General features: G+C 49.6%; 1 protein-coding gene across 2 annotated transcripts in view; it reads left to right on the top strand.

The window, feature by feature from the left end:
• SLIT3 (slit guidance ligand 3) overlaps positions 1-18,432 on the top strand; it is a 596,734-nt gene that overhangs the window by 484,112 nt on the left and 94,190 nt on the right. For both annotated transcript variants that reach the window (XM_036995101.2, XM_036995102.2), the window contains exons 12-14: positions 2,666-2,737; positions 13,930-14,073; positions 15,287-15,450. In XM_036995101.2, the coding sequence (XP_036850996.2) occupies positions 2,666-2,737; positions 13,930-14,073; positions 15,287-15,450 (380 nt within the window). The remainder of the gene's footprint in view (positions 1-2,665; positions 2,738-13,929; positions 14,074-15,286; positions 15,451-18,432) is intronic.

Raw genomic sequence — 18,432 nt, 5'->3', positions numbered from 1 at the left:
CTTGAATAAATAAAGGTAGCCTATGAGAAGTCCGCAAGTGGGAGAAGCAGGATTTGGGCCCAGGCAGCATGACCATGGAGCCTACACTCTTGGTCCACGTGTTGTGCGGCCTATGGAGGGACTGTGCCAAGTATAAGTGAGGTACAACAAAGCTCGCGTGGGTTGATGTGATTTATGTCATTTGGTGACCTGCGCACCTGGGCAACAGCCAGGATACTCAAGGCAAGCTGTCCAGTCTTTGCCTCTCAGTGAAGCCTGTTTGCTTAATTTATGAGCGGGCAGGTAACAAGATATATACACGTCTTTCCCCCACCTGCTTCCCCCCCCAGAAGGGGCTGAGGACAAAGAAGAATCTTGATTCAGCTGTTGCCTGCTGCTTGCAGAGTAAATTAGTTTCATTTATCGAATAGAACATCTGGCTGGGATATCAAAGACAGGATTGTGTGTGAGATTAGTGTCTGCTTATTGTGCTGAAGATCACAGAGGAGAAGGGAGGGTGGCCCTCTGTCACCAGGATCCTGTCCCTGCCCCTGCCTTCCCATCCCCTTGTCTGCTTTCCCTGTGCTGGGATTTGGTGACAGTCTGAGGACAGTGAGATGCTTCTGGTCCCACAGGAAAATAAATTCAAAATCTGGTTGCCAAACATGAAATTGGCACGCCACTAGCCAATTCTGAAATGTTCTGGGACACTGTTAAGGGAAGTGCCTCTGACCCCCAATTTATGCATTTATCCATTCAGTAGGTGCCTACTATGTACTGAGTAGTGTTACAGGCACTGAGAATGTGGCAATGAACTGGTCTGACAAGCCTCTTGGCCTCATAGGGCTTTGAACACATACAGTCAACCTCAGGAGTGACCAAGGTAAAGAAAGGGCAGGAAGGTCTTTACCCCATACCTCTTTGTTCATTCTTCCAACAAATCCTGATTGTGCTAGACCCCATTCCCATCTTAGCTGTAGGTACCCAGCCATAACTAACCATATGTCACCCCGTGCACAGAGCCCACATTCAAGGGAACAGGGAGGTAGAGGCACAGAAAAAAAATTTTAATGAATAAATAATATAACATGATGTGAAATAAAGAGAGTGGCAGGTGGTGAAACATATTAACTGCAGTATTCAAGAGAAGCTCCCCAAGGAAGAGATATTTGAGCGCAGACCTGAAAGGTGGGAAGAAGGCAGTCAAGGGAAGATCTAGGGGGAAGCCAGATGCGTCCACACCTAGATGCCCCAAGGTGGGTCCACAGCCCACTTCAGCCTGCCTAAGAGTGGTTTTGAGCCACTAGGCTCAGAGCATCCCTTACGGAGGTGTGATGAGTGATGTGAGGACCTGTGGTTGCAGGACCCACAGCCTAGCCACCCTACCAGCTTCTGCTACACTAGAAGTCCTGACATCAGCCAAGACGAGCAGACAGTGACATTACTACCTTTGGAACAGTGAGCAGTGGGACGTTAATATGAATTACAAATGTGAGCCTGCGCCATCATGCTGACTTTATTTACTCATTAATTTGTTGAAACATTAATGAAACACACCCGCAGGCTGAATGAGGCACTCACTCTTCACTCCTGGTGGCATCTGGAAAATGGGGAGTTTGGTTTATCACTCTCATTTACCATTTTTTCATCCTAATATTTTGCCTCCTCAAAGACACATAAAAATCTGGATTTGTAATCTGAATGGGGATTGAATATTGCATTCATTCTGTGCTCTTCAGAGCCCGAGAGGGAATTAAAAATAAAAATGAAACTCTCTTTAGCTCAGTTCCCTCCTTCTCAGAGGAGGCTGCACCCACGAGATGCAAAGTCTGTGCCATGGATGAGAGCAGGGAGAGGCCAGCATTGTCTTCTGGGCCTGTGTTGAAGGCCAGTAGGACCCTCTGGGTGCTGGGCTGCAGAGGCGGACAGTAGGCTTCTTCCCCAAGCCTCACAAGTCAAAGACTTTGCCCATGAATAGGAGATACCAGTGCGAGGAACCTGTAGCTCTAAAAGACAGTGGGATCAAAGACTTCAGAGTTCCTTGGTTCCTGGAGCTCAAAGAATAGGAAAAGGGAGTGGAGTACAGGAGCTGCCATCAATCTGAGATGACAGTTCCTTGCTCCTCAACTTTTCCTAAGAGCCAGCCCCTGACTCAGCAGTCCCAAGTCTATCTGGATAGCACTCCAGAGTCCCAAAGCCCTGTCTCAATGGATGATCAAAGAACTCAGCTAAGGAATTCCTAGGATGCAATGGGATATTAAAAGGAAACATTCTATAGGCTGTGCTCAGCCTGATCAATACCCATTGAAGTCAAGAAGACACAAGGCCTGCCAGCTTCCCACACATCTTATTTATTGCCGGGGTGTGAGTCATATGAGCAGCTCAGGCAGGCACACAGAGGGACTGCTGCTTCCCATTGTGGATGACTCACTGAGCTGGGCTGCCCGGGATGAAAGACGACGGGGCCCGTTTCTCCTCGCCTCCCAGACAGCCTGTCCAGCCAGCCCCTAGTGGCGCTTGCCTGCGGCTCACTGGTGGAGGGAAGGAATGAGGCCACCTGGGGAAGGAGACGCGCTGAGACGTCCTTCCTCCCGACCAGAGTTAGCCAAGGTGACAGCCTCCCATGTGAATGGCTTCCAGTGACCTCACATCCACAGTGACTACTGTGTTCTTCGCTCTTTTCCAGGGTGCTCTATGGGAACAAGATCACCGAGATCGCCAAGGGACTGTTTGATGGGCTGGTGTCCCTACAGCTGCTGTGAGTAGGCACCTGTCACTCGTTGTGTCTCTGGGACCCCAGGCAGGTTCTTCCTTGCAAACTTTAGTCATGCTCTGTAGAGTTCTTCTTTTGACTTTGTATACACCAAAAGGAAAAATAAAATTCTGAGCTGTCACCCCTCACCTCCACCTCCTCTTTCTGTTGGAAGGAGAGCCAGGGAGTTGGCAGGGGGAGGCCAAGGGCAATGTAAACAAATCTAAATGACACAGCTCAGGAGCCTGACCCAGGCATGAGTTTCTAGCCCTCGGTTTGGGGGCTAGAAACTAAGCCAGAGTTAACTCCTTCAAGGGGGAGCATCTTGCAGGAGTGTGCTAGGAATTTAGGCAACTAAAACATTCACATATCATATTCCAGTATTAAAGCTGAAATGGAGCTCTCTCAGACATGTGACCTTGAAGAAGGGTGGGGGTGGGGTGGTGAAATAATTAGGGAAGGGCATAATCTGTCACCAATGTGACTCTATCTGTATAAGATATGGCTGAGGGGAGAAGTGTTTATTTAATTTAAAGGAAGATTTGTTGTCTTGAATTTGCAGCTCTGGGATTATTTATTTGCATTTATTTCATCCCAGTCATTTGAGCTTAAATGTTTGAGGAAGATAATTGAACTCTGATGTGGGGAGGCAAGCAAGGAAAGGAATTTAGCTCATTCTGTATTTTAAGATTTCTGATTGGGGGAGAATTAGGTCTGGTTTGTGATTAGATAGCCAGAGCATCTCCACACATGTACTGTGAGTGTGGGAGTGTGTGTGTGTGTCCATGTCTGCTCAGGGACCATCAGTTCCTACTGGTAGTAGGAAATGATCCTAAATATCCTGGGAGCAATGGAGAATACCACGTATCAGAGAGGCAAGTGACTTGCCCTTAGTCACACAGCAAAAGAGGTGTGGAGACAGCAGTAGTGTTTACATGGTCTTATGGATGAGGAGGGTCCAGTTCTCTGAAAAGCACAAGATGTACGTGCATGAATGTGTGTGTCTGTAAAACCACCTCCAAGTCATGGGCAGCAAGAAAGGGGCCTGGGGCTTCCCCACTTCCCATGTGCAGTGAAGTGAAGCAGCAGTATGAATTTGCAGACTGGGTCTCGGGCTGAGTGGGAGCCAGAAGCAAGAATGGAGAGAGGCAACACATCTCACAGGGTGACTCCCAAAGATTCTGTAAGAAAGAGGAAGTGAGACTTTTCCTTAGCCTTCCCCTTCCCATATCTTTACTCCCTACCCTCCCCATGTCCTGTAAGACTCAGCCCTGGATAGATTCTCCTAGGACAATACAGTAATGTGAATCATGTCACAGTGTGATGTCCAGCCAGTTTCCAGACAGCTGTCCATCAGAGTAGGAGTCAGGCTTGGTTCAATGAAGCTGAAGCAAGAGAAAGAAAATTCCGTTATTTTTTTCCATGCATGTCCCCCCACCTCTGTCTCCATGTCTGTCTTACTCTGTGTTATCTATGGGCAAGCATATTTGTGTTCAAAGGTCCCAGCTCTCAGTGGGCCTTTAAGGCTGTTTGTTAGAATGACACGCAGGAGCTCTGCAGGGAGCTGGGTGTTTCACAGATGGTGTTCTTTGCTTGTAGCAAAGAAACTGTAAGTTATAACTGCCACCATAAGGCTAGTTAACTGTAGCTATTAATCCCTTGAAAGAAGAGTAACAATAGTGTCCGCCTTGAGGTAGATTTGGGGGTGTTGTGTTCTGCTGGGCTGAATATCATTTTACATTCTGTGTGTTTGGTGTTGAAAGGACAATGCCTTTGCATGCATTAAGGAGAAACATAGCATGCACTGAAGTGCCTAGCACAGGGCATGGTATGTTGTAAGGATTCAAGAGATGCATATCTTTTTCAAAAAGAAATATACCAGCTCCAAGCAGATAGCAGTCATGAGATTAATAGAACTAACAGGACTTTGCATGGGCCAGGAAGGCAACTCCAGTTTAATATCACCATTTTAAGCAGATGGAATTGAGTAGCTGGGAGTAAAGACAAACATCCCCCATTCTCTCACAGCCAAGAGTTGACATAACTCAGACAGGCTCACTTTCCAGAAAGAACCAGCAACTGTAGCCGTCATTGGGTTTTTGCCTGCCTTTGAGCAGTTGGAAAGCAAGTCCTGATTAGATCTAATTTAGAGTTCATCCTGCTGAAGATTGGATTTCTCCTTGGTAGACTGGAGACACTCTGATAAGAATGCCCTGATGAGAATATTCTGGTAATCTAGATAATTTCCTCTCCTTTCTCTTGAAAGCTTTTTGCAAGAGGTTTGTGTTTTTCTTCTCTGTCTCTCAAATTATTGGTGCCTCGCAAAGCCAGGTTGTCCCTGCCACACGAGGTGATCTTGGGTATTCCCTTCCTGGCAGTCTCGTCATGCAGCCTCTGATGAAGTGGGTACATCTGTTGCCTGCCCTCCTCCGTTTCTCCAAACTTTTCAGCTATCCCACCAAATTGGTCTAGCCTAGTCTCTACCCAGTCTCCTGGATCATTTTCTTGATTTATTCATTCCAGCAGATGGCCAACACAAATAGAATATCTCAAGGCTTCAGAAGGATTCAGAGGCTGCAGCAAATGGGTCTACATGGAGGAGCTTCAATAGTCCTAGGAATGACCCCCCTAAACCCAATATCCTGTCCTCTGGGTAGCATCCTCACAAGAGTCACATGCTTAAGTTCCAAAATCTTAGAGTTCAAAGAAACTTCTGGGCTTCAAGCACAGGCTTCTGTCCAGAAACGCCTCCCATGGCCTCCCTGACCAATCTTCCTATGGCTCATCCATGACACTTTCTGTGACAAGTCATTACCATGGAGTTAGAAGGTTAGGAAGCTCTTTCTTATACTAAACCTCCGTAATGGCCTCTGGGAAGCTCAAGAAAAGGCTATTGTCATAATCTTTAAATGTTTGAAAATAGCTAGTATGTCTCCCTGTAATTAATCATATGCAGGTTCTGCTCCTGCAGATACTCATTGTATAAACACATCCAATGGCTATTAGTAACAACCCTTATTATCACTGGGGATGCAAGATAGTCTATCAGCAGCTCTCTTTAAAACAGGCTGCTGGGAAATGAGTCAGATACTCATTTGGACAAGAAGTGTGAAGTTCACTCTGACACTGCTGAGGACTGAAGTACCCCACATGGAGCCCTCTCAGAATCCAGGGTTAGCGCATGACATGCCGTTGGGCACGACCCCAACTCTGGGGAAGAGAGCAGCTGGATCACCAGAGGAGTGACCTGTTCTCTTCTCCCCAACTCCATCCGTTCCCTTCCTTGACTAAACTTCGGGTGAACGCTTAGAGTGCTTAGCTCCTCTTGAGTCCCCTGCCCTCCAGGCTTCTGGGCAACTGGGACACCTGTAGAGATTGAGACCCTGGGTGTGCAGCCAGCCAGAGGGTCTCCAGAGGCCTCGTAGCTCAGAGGTCAGTCTTGCCCCAAAGCAAGAAAAGCCCTCAGCATGTCTCTAGAGCCATCACTTCCTCTCCTGATGGGCAGCCGCAAGCTGTGCTGTTTCAACTGCCCCAGGGAACAAAGAGCATTCGTTTAGTGCTCACTGACTGCATGGCATGCATGTCATTCAAGGTGGACGCTTTCATGTAAAGGCTGGCTGTGGTCGATGTTAAGTCTGCTCCAGGAGGTCCTAAACCAAACCAGCTTATCTTGGGGCTGGAATAAGTTAAGACACCCAGGCACCTGTTTGATTTTCCTGGAAGGCAGACAAGACGATCTGAGGATCTTGGAGTTTGCCAAGCAACATGCCAGTTACAGAGCAGTGAGCAAAACTCACTGCTAGCTCACTCTCTCCCTGTCTCAGTACCTCACTGACACTCCCTGTAGCTCACTCTCCCTCACCAGCTGTTTCACAATGATTACTACTGCTGCTAATAATAGCAGCTAATATTGATCCAATACTTAATATGCTCTGGAACCTGTGCTAAGCAATTTTATATGCATCACCTCCTGTAATCTTTACAACAGTGTTACAAGGAAGGTGTTGTTGAAAGGCCCATTTGACAGACGGGGAAACCAGGGCACTGAAGGGTTGAGTAACTTGGTGGCATTGCTCAGCATTTAAGTGATGGAGCAGAGGAACCCAGGCAGTCTGATTCTAGAGTCCACGCGAGAGGTTTGTGCTTCAGACCCAGTCATAGGCAGAACTGCAGACAAGTTTTATGATACACAGAACGAGTTCCCCACTGGCTCGGGCCAAGAGGAGGCGCTGCTGAGCCGTGAACCCATTCCTCTTGCTGCACCTCCTGTCAGCAGCCCCGGGCCGCTGTCTCGGTGCGCCATCCCCTGGCTCCCTGCCACCACCACATGGCCTTGCCCTGAACCCTGGAGGAGGGCGGTCAAGGAGCTGCTTGGTCTTGAAGACCTGGCCTCCCTGGCAGCAGGAGCAGGCTTACTCTTCCTAGAACAGTGGGAGGCATTCTGAGGGAGGAGTTCTTCCCACTCCTGGGCACCCGGAGGTTCCTCCAGAGAGCTCTCAGGGAAACCTGAACGCTGGGATCCTTCCCTGCCTGGCCATGGAGGGAATGGTTCACACCTCTTCAAGGACTGACAGTAAGCAGGTGGCAGTCAGGCAAGTGACCGCAGCCCTAGGAGCTGCTGGGGGAGGGCTGCACAAGCCAAGTCTCCTGGCAGCATGTGATGGGCCCCTGTCTGGTCGCTGAGAGCCTCAGTTTCCCTCTGCTCACCTGAGGAAAGCCTAGCTGCTTGCACCCTGTTCTCAGGGGCCTCCTATGTCTGAGAAGTCAGAGGAGGGCCTGTTTTCTGAAAGGCCACTTGTAGCATTGCGCCTTTGTGTTTCCCTGCATCAGGAATCACCATGACAACACACAGCCTGTGGCAGTCAGTGCAGGCATCAGGAGAAAGGGGAAAGGGGAAACGGGCAGTGTCTTCCTTGCCCCGGGTTGGGACCTGGAGGATTCCTTCTGCTTCCTCCCAGAGAGCTGGGCACTGTGTGGCCCAGGGCACCCAGCCACAAGAGTAGGCTCTGGTTGGGGCCAGCGGTCCTTGACCTTATGGCACCAGGTATCACCAGACACCTCCCATTGTTTGGCCTCAGTAGGTTCCTGAAAGTCAAAATAAATCCCTCATATTTCTTAGGGGAAGGTGAGAACATACTGTCTGTTCTCAGGGAAAAGAGTGGCCCTTCATACAATTAATACATAATGAAATTCAGGATGGCAGAGGGTTAAATCTAGAGAAAAAAAGTTTTTTAAGACATTAATGGGAGAGATTTGACTGTATTTCCTGCAGGTTCATCAGGGGTCCAGAATCGCTCCCCTAATTGGTGTCCCCACTGATCGTTTATGCCCATGGTGATAAATACTTCCAGGAACACACAGATAATTTTTTTAATAACAAAGAGCCTTTATAACCCATTCTTTAAAAATAATTTCCCTACTGGAGGAGCCATAGAAAGGGTTATGCCAGATAGCTGTTGGTACCATCTTTCTCCTTCGTGTAGCTGCATCTGAGTGTTTATGAAACACAAGTGACCCCCAAGCCTTGCCTTAGGAAAAGGAACTGGGCCCACCTTCTTCTCCCAGTCTTTCCCGGAAGGGCTTCCCTTCTTCTCTGGGAAAGGGGCCACTACACTCTTTCTGGGCACAAGTTTTCTGAAAAGACTTTATACTCTAGAGTTTGGAATATTCTTTCATCATTTCCACATAATCACCACATAAAGAGGAGGAGTAATATGACCACTGTCTTCTGCAGGATTGTGGGGGGCGGGGTGGGGGTGGAGAATATAAATATCACCCCAAATGATAGCTGGGTCACTGCATCAACATGTGAACCTCTGGAGTTGCCAAGGTGATTTTAATGCAATTTATCATGTAACCTGACTCCAGATGTTTGTGTTTTCCAAACCTTGCAGCAAAGGCCCGTGAGCTCCAGGGGATGCTTCACGGAGGAGGAGATGTGGGGCAAGGGCGATAGCTAAAAATGGGGCCTCAGTGTTCTTCTGCCCCACTGTCCACTTTAGAGAGAGTGGACACGGTGTGTCCTTTTCGGTGACCAGGGTGGGCCTCATTCCTCTCCAGTGGTCTGGCTCCCAGATCCCCTGGACCTGAGTGAAGCTGTAGGCTGCTGGGAGGGTGAGGGCCCCTAGGACTCTCCCCGCCTGCCCGGCCTGGTCCCCTAGCAGAAGGACTTGAGCCGCTGGAGCCCTCCTTAGCTCAGACTCCGGCTGTTTCACTTCCCCCTCCCCCGCCAGCTCTGTGGCTCTCAATGGCTTCTGTTTCCTGCTGGGTTTTTCCTGAAGGCAGCAGCTCCTGGAAAGGATTATCTCTCAGCAGCATCGTTATGTTGGTTAGTCAATGGGCTGAGTGCTAATACCTCTTGACGTGGAACATATGTGGAGGCTGAAAGTGCTGCGAGAAGAGGGGGTGGCAGAGTGCCTCGCAGAGCCAACACTCGGAAAATAAATTTAGAAGGTAATGCACGGGCACTCCCCCTCTCAGTTGTGCCACTCTCCTTAATCCCCTCTGACTAGCACGGCTCCCTCTGTGTTGTTTTATTGTAGAATCATCACTAAGTTAATGGGAGTGGCTACAAAGAACGTACCTCCCCGCCCCCCATCCGGTTACCATTAGGTGATTTCCACAGCGCTGTACCGAGGCATCAGGACGGGCGTGGGTGAGAGCGAAGCCTTTAGCCTAAAGATAGCATGGATCCAGATGGCAGCCTACCACTTTGCTCAAAGGTCCTCCAGCTTCTGAGCCCAGAGGTGTCATCTGTCAGGTGGACATAACACCTCGTAGGGCCTTGGGGAGATTCAGTGAGTTGATAATTCATAAGGTGCCTGGCGAGGGCCTCTTCACAGGTAGTGCATAGTACCTGTTGGGTCACGTGGCCCCAGCTGTCCATCTGGCCTCATCATCTCAGCCCCTCCCCTTCTTGTTGTTTCTATGACCTCTGACTTTCTTTGGAAGGTTGGTCTGGAAGCAGGTGGCCCCAAAAGATGGTTGGATCTGTTTCTGGGGAAATATCTGTGAACACACTATGCTCCTAAACCCCCGACTCGCTGGATCCAACAGCAGATCACGCTGAGATCTAATTAGGGTATCAGAATTTTGAGTTTGAGGACCAGGCAGCCCCTTGAATGAGGCAAACTGGAGCCTCCCGTCTTACATGAGGGATGCTGTTGTATCTGCCTCATCGTCATCCCCTGGGCTGTCCAGAACAGAGTGAGAGTTCAGCGTGAGGGGAGCACAGAGCTGAGCACAGCAGCTCCCAAAACAGCGCTTGAGTCAGTGATCCCCGAAGGCTGAAACAGGTGCAAGCCAATCAGTGGGGAACCAGCCACTTTGTGCCAATGGCAGTTTGGTAGGTATCCCATCTCTTCCAGCATGGTGCCAGGCCCCTTCTAAGAGTCAACAGGACTCCTGACACCACTGTGCAACCCAGAGGCAAGCAGCCTTCCAGACCCCGCCAGATCTCTGTCTACCTGAAGCATGCCTGGTGCCTTCCAAAGCTAGCAAAATAGCCACTCTCCAGAGACAGTGAACACGTCCCGCCACACACAGAAAAGAGAATGTGGATTTTATGTGGTGGATAAGAAATGAGCTTTGGAGCCAGACAGGCTAGAGCTTCACTTAGGTGACCTGGGTCACTTGGGTCACTTCACTGTGTGACACCGGTCAAATCTATCACCACTCTGACCCTCAGTTTCCTCATCAGCAAAATGAGGATGAATTTAGTGCTGCTGTGAGGGTGACAGAAAATACTGCATGGAAAGTGCTTTGAACAATGTTAGGCACATGGCTGCACACAATGCTGTGGTTTCTAGAAATGAGACTGTGTGATTATCATCCTTTCACACTGCAGTTACACGGCTGTTCCTCAGAGGGCATGGACTGGGACAGATCAAGCAACCTTGGTGGAGGAGGAGGGAGGCCTATGTCAGGACAACAGAATATCTATACCCTATTTCAAATAGTTATGTAGTCTCTATTTGCTCCATCAAAGGGTGTTTTTTTAAAATTCCTTCCAGCTCCTGCCCACGTGCCAGAGAGCTCAGAGAGTCTTTCATGGAGGCGAGACTGAGCTAAGTAGCTGCCAACTTCCTCTCAAAGGAGAGAGGACAGAAGGACAGGCTGTGAGATCTTGCTGGTGCTGGGGATCAATGAGGCTGTCCTTGGCATCTAAATCTGATAATCGGCTTAATTTTATCTCTCCCCGCACCTCTGTGTCTTGCCTGAGGGAGCCAAGCGGCTCAGGAGACGATAGGTGACCTGGGGGCTGCCCTGCTGTGTTTCCTTTTGCTTCTGTTTCATGCGCCTCCCGCTGTCTTTGCCTACTAATCCTGCCAGCCTGGGTTGTTTTGATGCCTTACTTTTTGCAATAATATGCCAGGCTGAAAGATCTAGGAGCAGTAGGGAACAAGGAAGATCCTCTCTCTGGATCAGAAAAAGGAAGCCCCAGTAGTTCTGATGGGTGGGGAGGGTTGCAAGCATGACATGCAGTTTGGATGCCCTTTCAAGGCAGGTCAAAGTTGCCATGCCTATGTCCTCCTGGCCATCTTCCTTGTCCCCAGAACTAAGTGCTGCAATTGGGCACACGAATCTGCACTAGAGTCTCAAATCTAAATTCCTACTCAGGCAAGGTAGGTAGAATAAACTAGTAAAGTATAACAATAGGGAGTAGTGAGGACTGTGGCAAATAGAGAGCATATGTCCTATCTAAAGGGGGCAGCCACCTCTTAGCTGCCTCAAATGGACCCAGGGTTCCTTGAGCCTCTGAAATTTTTTTCAAGAGAATGGAAATCTAATGTATGCTTATGTATGTTAGTGTGTGTTTGTGACTGGAGAAGGAGAGAAATTTCCTGATTTTTAAGACACAGGAAGGACTGAACGAACAGATTTGCATATGGAATGTTGCAGTATGTTGCAGGGAGGATTCTGTCCTCAGGCCACCAGATTGGCACCTTTGGCCTGGTCTCTACTGAACAGTTCAATATTTCCTAGCAAGACAATACCCTAACAAGTTCCTGAATATCAAGATTTGGAAAAAATTATTTACCACATACTTTTCCTTTTTAAACCAAAAAAATTGTGAGTGTGTGTGTGTGTGTGTGTGTGTGTGTGTGTGTGTGTGTGTGTGTATGAAGGCCCATTCCCCCGTGGAGCTTGGGCCTGTGGGGTCCTCTAGATGTTCTCCCTGTTTCTCTGCTCCATAGCATTCTCCTTTGGATGCCCCCAACATGGAATGACCTTGACTAAAATTTAATATACAAAGCACAGGAAATTCTTGGGGGAAATGCTACTAAAGGGACAGACATATGGGCCGGGTAGATAGGGCATTCATAAAGAAGAAACTGAACCCTCTAGAGACCTAAATTATCATAACTACTTGCAGCATGCTCCCTGGAAACATGTGTGACCTTGAACAAGCCCACCAAACTCTCAGCCTCTGTTTCCTCACCTGTAACTTGGGAGGCCAGCTCTGCCCATCTGCCCAGGTTATTGTGAGAATAATAGGATGTCAGGGCAGCACTCTGGAAAACATGAGAAGTATTCTAGCTATGAAAGCTTTTTTCCTCTGCAAGGCAGAAACAATCTGCCTGGGCCCTGGGGACACTGCCCCTTATTAGCCAGATTAAACAGGCAGTTCTTCCACTTGCCATGGCCACAGCTGCCTGCCTGCACACGGGATGCACAGGGCCCACTGGGAGGACAGGCTGCCAAAAGGAAGAGGTGGCACAGGTGATTTATCTCCCATGGGCAGCCTTACTGTTCACAGCTAAAGTCCCCTGGTGCCCTGGCATCAGGAGACCCCAGAGGCAGGCCAGCCCATTATGGTTCTCATGGGTCATTCCCCACAGGGGAAGCATTGAGCCAGCCTTGAAAATAGAAATTTTAAAAATTCAACATTTTTGCTGGTTTAGTTCCTCCCTCCCCCACTTTCATTCAGGAGGGAGTGAGAAATTATTTTATGCTAGTTTTGAGAGCATAACTAGTTGGCCTAGGATCATAAATGAGAACTGTATTCTTAGGACCCAAAATTGCCTTACTTGCCAACTCCATTCTGGAAAACTCTCCTATAACCCTCATGGCATCCGCCATTCTGGAGCAGTTTCACCTGAAAGGCAGCTTCCTTTGATACATGTGTGTGTGTGTGTCTGTGTGTCTGGGTGTATGTGTGTGTCTGTGTGTGAGGAGAGGGGTCTGAAGAGCTAAGGCCACAGCAGAACAGCTCCCTTGTGGAGAGGAAGGCTGCCCTGGGGGAATGGGTGCCACGTTGGAGGAGTGTGACCCCCCGGAGTTGCCTTATGGAGTGGAGTATATTCCTTACTAAGTGCTTGGGTGAGGCACTCAGGATATAGGGAGGAATACAATAGACGTCATGTGTGCCATCAGAGAGCTTATAGTCTGGGGAGGGAGGCAAACAGTAAACAAACATAATCACAAATTGAGAGAAGTGCTATGAAGGAAATAAATGGTGGACTGTGAGAGACAATAAAGGGGGCCTCTGGGTCCTGCTGTGGAGGAAATAGGCAGAGCAGGCCTCTCTGAGGAGGGGACATTTGAGCTGAGAGTCAGAGGAAGCCCCCTTATGAAACAGGGTAAAGAGCGTGTTCAAGGACTGGGGCTGCGATGCTGTAATGTATTGGAGGAACTAAAGGGTAGTGACTCGGGGTGGAGAGGATGAGAGGGGAAAGGGGCAGAGGTCAGATCACACAGGACTCTGTGCACACAGAGAGGGAGAGAAAGAATGAGTGAATTCAGACGTGTATACACACATGCCTACCAATGGATATATTTTTTTCTGGGAGGATGACCTTTAACTTTCATCAAATTTCCAGTGAGATCAGTGATCCAAAAGAACTCTAAGGCATTTTTTGAATCAAGACTCCTTTAGTCAATCAACCAAAGCTTTACAACAATTGTGGCAAATAATTTTTTTGTCTGATTCCTGGGAGCCCCACATGCTGAAGCAGAAAGTCAGCAGCATGGGGTTCCGTTTCCAGTCTTCCTCTGAGGGTGGTGTGCAAGGGAGGCTCCCGGAGGTTTCAGGGTGCGGCCCAGTGTCCATGTGACTGGATGTACAGGTGGCCCCAAGGTCCCTCTCTTTCCCTGGAAGGAGGGCTCTGGGAGCTCTGCAGCCCACCCGCTGCAGCTGCAGCCCTCGCTCCACAGGACCAGGACTGGGCAGTCACCAGCCTCCCTTCTGCTTGCAGCCTCCTCAACGCCAACAAGATCAATTGCCTCCGGGTGAACACATTCCAGGACCTACAGAACCTCAACCTGCTCTCCTTGTATGACAACAAGCTGCAGACCGTCAGCAAGGGGCTCTTTGCCCCTCTGCAGGCCATCCAGACACTGTGAGTATGCCACCGTGAGTTCCAGCACTGGCCCGAGCAGCCGGCAACCCCAAACACTCAGTCATGGAGAACACCCGAAGTGAAGGCAAAGCGAGCGTGTCTAGACAGATCTACAGAGGCCGCAGTGAGAATGGACAGCAAGAGTATTACCAGCTTACCTGCACCAAGCACTCACGTGGTGCTTGATGCTGAGCTGAGTACTTGTCCTGTATTCAAACCTTTAAGCCTCATAACAACCCCGTGAGATAGGTATTATGGTGATCCCCTATTTCTTTGTGAGGAAACCAAGGCACAGAGAGGTTAAGTAACTTACTCAAGGTTGCACAGCTAGCAAGAAGCAGGATTTGAATCCAGGCAGAGTTGTTACTTACCTGCTCTCTTAACCATTTACAGCTACTGTATTCTGAGCAGGCTCCATCTCTGCTGATAACCCTTTCCTGCCCACAAGCAACTCCCACCACCCTGCAAAACCAAACCCCAATGCAAGCACCCTGAGAACATTTCACCTTCTTTAGGGAGCAGTCCCTCACTCCCAAGTACTGTGGGTGTTCATAAGGAGTTCCATCAGATGACTCCTGAGCGCAGATCTCAGCCCATATTTTTGATGGCTGTAGCCCCAAGCTTAGAGCCTCACCCCAGCCCCAGGCCTGAGCACAGTCTGGGGCTTCTGGAGATGCTCTGAGTCCTCCAGCACTTTCTGCTTCCATAGCCAGAGACAGGCGCCAATAAAGAGCAAGAACAGCTGCTGCATATTACCTGCACCCAGGGCACCAAGCACCACGTGCTGCGCTTTGGGGCAGAGGAAGTCAGACTCCCAAAGCTGCTCTCACGCTGAGGAGGATAGTAACAATACCCGCCTCTAGGTACGAACACCCACCGCGGGCCAGTGTCCATGCCAGCCACGCTCAGCACCGGTGTTACTGAGCTTGGAGAAGTGACATGCAGTCTGCTCTGAGCATAAGCCCCAAGGCCCGGCCAGAATGGTGGAGGTCCTGCCCCAAGTCGGGAGAGCAGGGAGGCTGGTTCCCCGACCCAAAGCCAGCCACAGCTGTAACGGTCACACAGACAGCGGGCTTCAAGCCCCTGGGTCCTGTCTGAACGCAGCCCCCAGAGGAGGCCAGGTCAGGGGTAATGAGGGAGGGAGCCTGGTGGGTCGGTGGGGTAGGTCGTGGCACTGCTGGTCACTCCTCATGGACTCCCGTCCCTCTCACAGCCACTTAGCCCAAAACCCGTTTGTGTGCGACTGCCACTTGAAGTGGCTGGCCGACTACCTCCAAGACAACCCCATCGAGACCAGTGGGGCCCGCTGCAGCAGCCCACGCCGGCTGGCCAACAAGCGCATCAGCCAGATCAAGAGCAAGAAGTTCCGCTGCTCAGGTAATCAGGTTACAGCCGGGCCCCACCTTCTGACTCAGAGCGCAGCAGCCCCAGAGAGGCCAATAATCCAATCTGGAGGACAGCAAGCGCTGTAATGGCTCCTGGGGAGCAGCTTTGCAAATTAAATTGGGGAAATTCAGTTAGCCCCACAGAAACCCAATTATCTTATGGATTTAAAATAAAACACACACACACAATAAAAGCATGGGGGGCATGAGTTCAGGAGAGACAGAACCCAGATGGCTGTGTATCTCCGAGGCTAGGTGGAAACTCGGGGATGGGGCAGCCTTTACGCATGTGCCCTTTAGAGGCCATGGTTTTTATTTTTTAGATGCTAAAGTGTGTTCCTAAGTAGCAGATAGAGAAAAAAAATGTACTCAAGACTAGGCTACAGGCAGTGTGTAATCCTGGGTGCCTCTCACCCCCTCTAAGACCACCTTTGGTACAGACCTTAGACCACAATGTATTACAGGTTTCACCAACAATTTCTGGCTATCTCCTAACCCAGACTAGAGTGTTCCGATCATGGAGAGAATAGCAAAGAGTTATGCTCTGGAAGAAAGCAAAGCCTTGCTCCCAGGTCCCAAGTCCTCTCTAGAAGCCTTCCCCCCTGCTGTACCCAGGAAGGACACCAGGGACAAATGGCAGGGGAAACATCAGGTCGTCTTGGAAAAACAGGTCTCTCTCCCTGATCCAATAGCTAAATGAACAGGCAGTTAAAAATGACTATCATTTGCATCATTTGCTACGGGATAAAATCCCCAAGCTGCCTTGTGTTCCCAATGGCAATATGTGCTGAGATGGGTTGGCGCCAACCCTCACAACGTGTGTGTCAGCAGGAGCCCCGCCTCTCCCTGCCCAGCAGTGTCTCGTGGGAGTGAGTTTCCCCGGGGAGAAGGCCAGCAGGCAGACTTCTGCTTCTTTCAAATTGTTCTTGTCCTCTAAGTCAAATTCTTTGGTCCACATCTCCCGAATGATCAACCTTAGCTACAGTATTTTCTTCAACAGAAGCAAATCCTGCAAGAGAGCTTGGAGGTACCTCAGGGCCTTTGTGGCAATATGAGGCATTGGTCGCAATTGGTCTTCCCTCAAAAAATGTCAATTACAGGAGTTTGTTTCCTGTGATGAGCACTGTGCTGAGTGCTTCTGGTTTGATTTGCTTCTTCCAGTAGTCCTATGAGAGCAGCAGGAGAGGTCCCTGTCCTGCACCAGAGAGGGCCAAGGGCTCAGAGGTGAAGGGCACCCCTGGCCACAACCAGCAAAGAGTGGAGGCAGGACCAGACCCCAGGTCTGGCTCACTCTGGACACCATGCAGCATGTAGGAGAGAAAGTACATTTGGGAAGGAGGTCCACCTGCTTGAATGACTTTCTTGCCCAGTCGCATGTGCCGCCCACCCCATGAACTCCTTAAGTATCTTCTTGGGACGAGCAGCAACTCTGGAAAAAAATCCTCTCCTAGCCCAGAGCTGTTGCCTAGGGCATAACCATCCTTTCCCCGGGGCCTAATTACGATACCTCTTACTCTCTCTGTCCCCTCTGATCCTACCCGTGTCTGGCCAGGGCTGAGTTAATTAACTCTGACAAGCTGTTGTGCCCAAAAAGAGGGACTAAAGAGACATAGAGGGCAGGGTGCCAGCCCCAACCCATCAGTCTTATGGGGGTCCTGTCAGGATCTCAGGCTCCAGATCTCTGCCCTCCAAGACCCTGGGAGGGCAGGGCAGGGGTGGAATCAGCCCGTGGTCCGAGGACTAACATCTCGCAATTGCCTAGGAATGACTGTGGGCTGGGGTTGGCGTGATGGGTGGGGAGCGGGGTGTACAGACAGAACTAAGTAGGAGATAAGAGAAAATAGCAAGTAGACCTAGGAAGCAGTAGAGCTTATTCCTAACCCTAGCTCTGCCGCTAGTCACCTACCTACCTGTGCACTGGGCGGATCCTGGCTGCTTTTCCTGGGTGGGGTAGGAGTGGTTGGAAAGTTTTAAGAAGAAACAAATAGGGAGAAGGGTCAGGGTTCTTGGATCAACCTGTCTAAAATAATCTTTTTTTAAAATCAATACTAAGCAGACAGATTATTCCTATGAAGGTGGAGAAAGTTGGAGCTGTGATGAGCCTGACATACAGCATAGTCTATATGCTTTTATTCTATAGCTGCAGAGAAGAGGTAGAGAAAGCTACTGGTGATCTCCAAAGACCTTGGCTTGAGAGACCTTGGGGCCCAGACCTGCCTTGGCCTTGAGGGATACAGAAGCCATAGAACTAAAGCTCTGTGTTTCCAGGAAGCTCCAGGAGAAAGACAGGCAGGTGACACGTACTGGATTTGACAGATAATAACTCTGCATTTTACTCTCCCCTAAAAGCACCCCCATTGCAAAGACAGTTGATGTAATTAGGAGCCAATTTGAGAGCTCTTCCTGCAATGCATAAAGCCCCTCCTTAGGCAGGGCGTCTGGTTCCCAGCTGCCCTGTGTCTGCCTCCATCAGCTGCATCCGCTGCTCCAGGCGGCAATATCTGGTTAGAGGTGAATGCAGCCGGCTGGGGTAATCTGACCATCAGATTATGTCCTCCTGAAAAGGCACCGTCTGGCTGCCTGGGACCTCAAGCCAGTCCCAGGGGTGGGGACTTGGCAGGTGAAAGATGCTGTCTTCCGTCATGCCTTCCCCTCCTTTTATGTGGCGATCCAATCAGCAAGAAGAAACTCTCAGTGAAAAGTACAGAGGGTGGTGACACACTGTCCAAAGATGGCAAAGAGCTAGACACCTCTCAGGGAATCCAGAATTTTAGAGACCTCAGAGATCATCCAGTCCATCCTAGCTTATAGAGTAATATTTTCAAGACAAAATCTAAACCCCAGGACTTCTGAAGTACTGTGAAAATTCTTCATAACTTCTTCCCTGGTCCCTCCATTTCTTTTTGTTCAGGGAAACCAAAAAGAAGGAGAAAGAGATCATAAGGCTTGAGAGCAGGGGCAGGAAAAGGATGGA

The sequence above is a fragment of the Manis javanica genome, chromosome 1, assembly GCF_040802235.1.
Source record: "Manis javanica isolate MJ-LG chromosome 1, MJ_LKY, whole genome shotgun sequence".
Lineage (NCBI taxonomy): Eukaryota > Metazoa > Chordata > Mammalia > Pholidota > Manidae > Manis > Manis javanica.
This window is presented reverse-complemented; position numbering and strand designations above follow the sequence as displayed.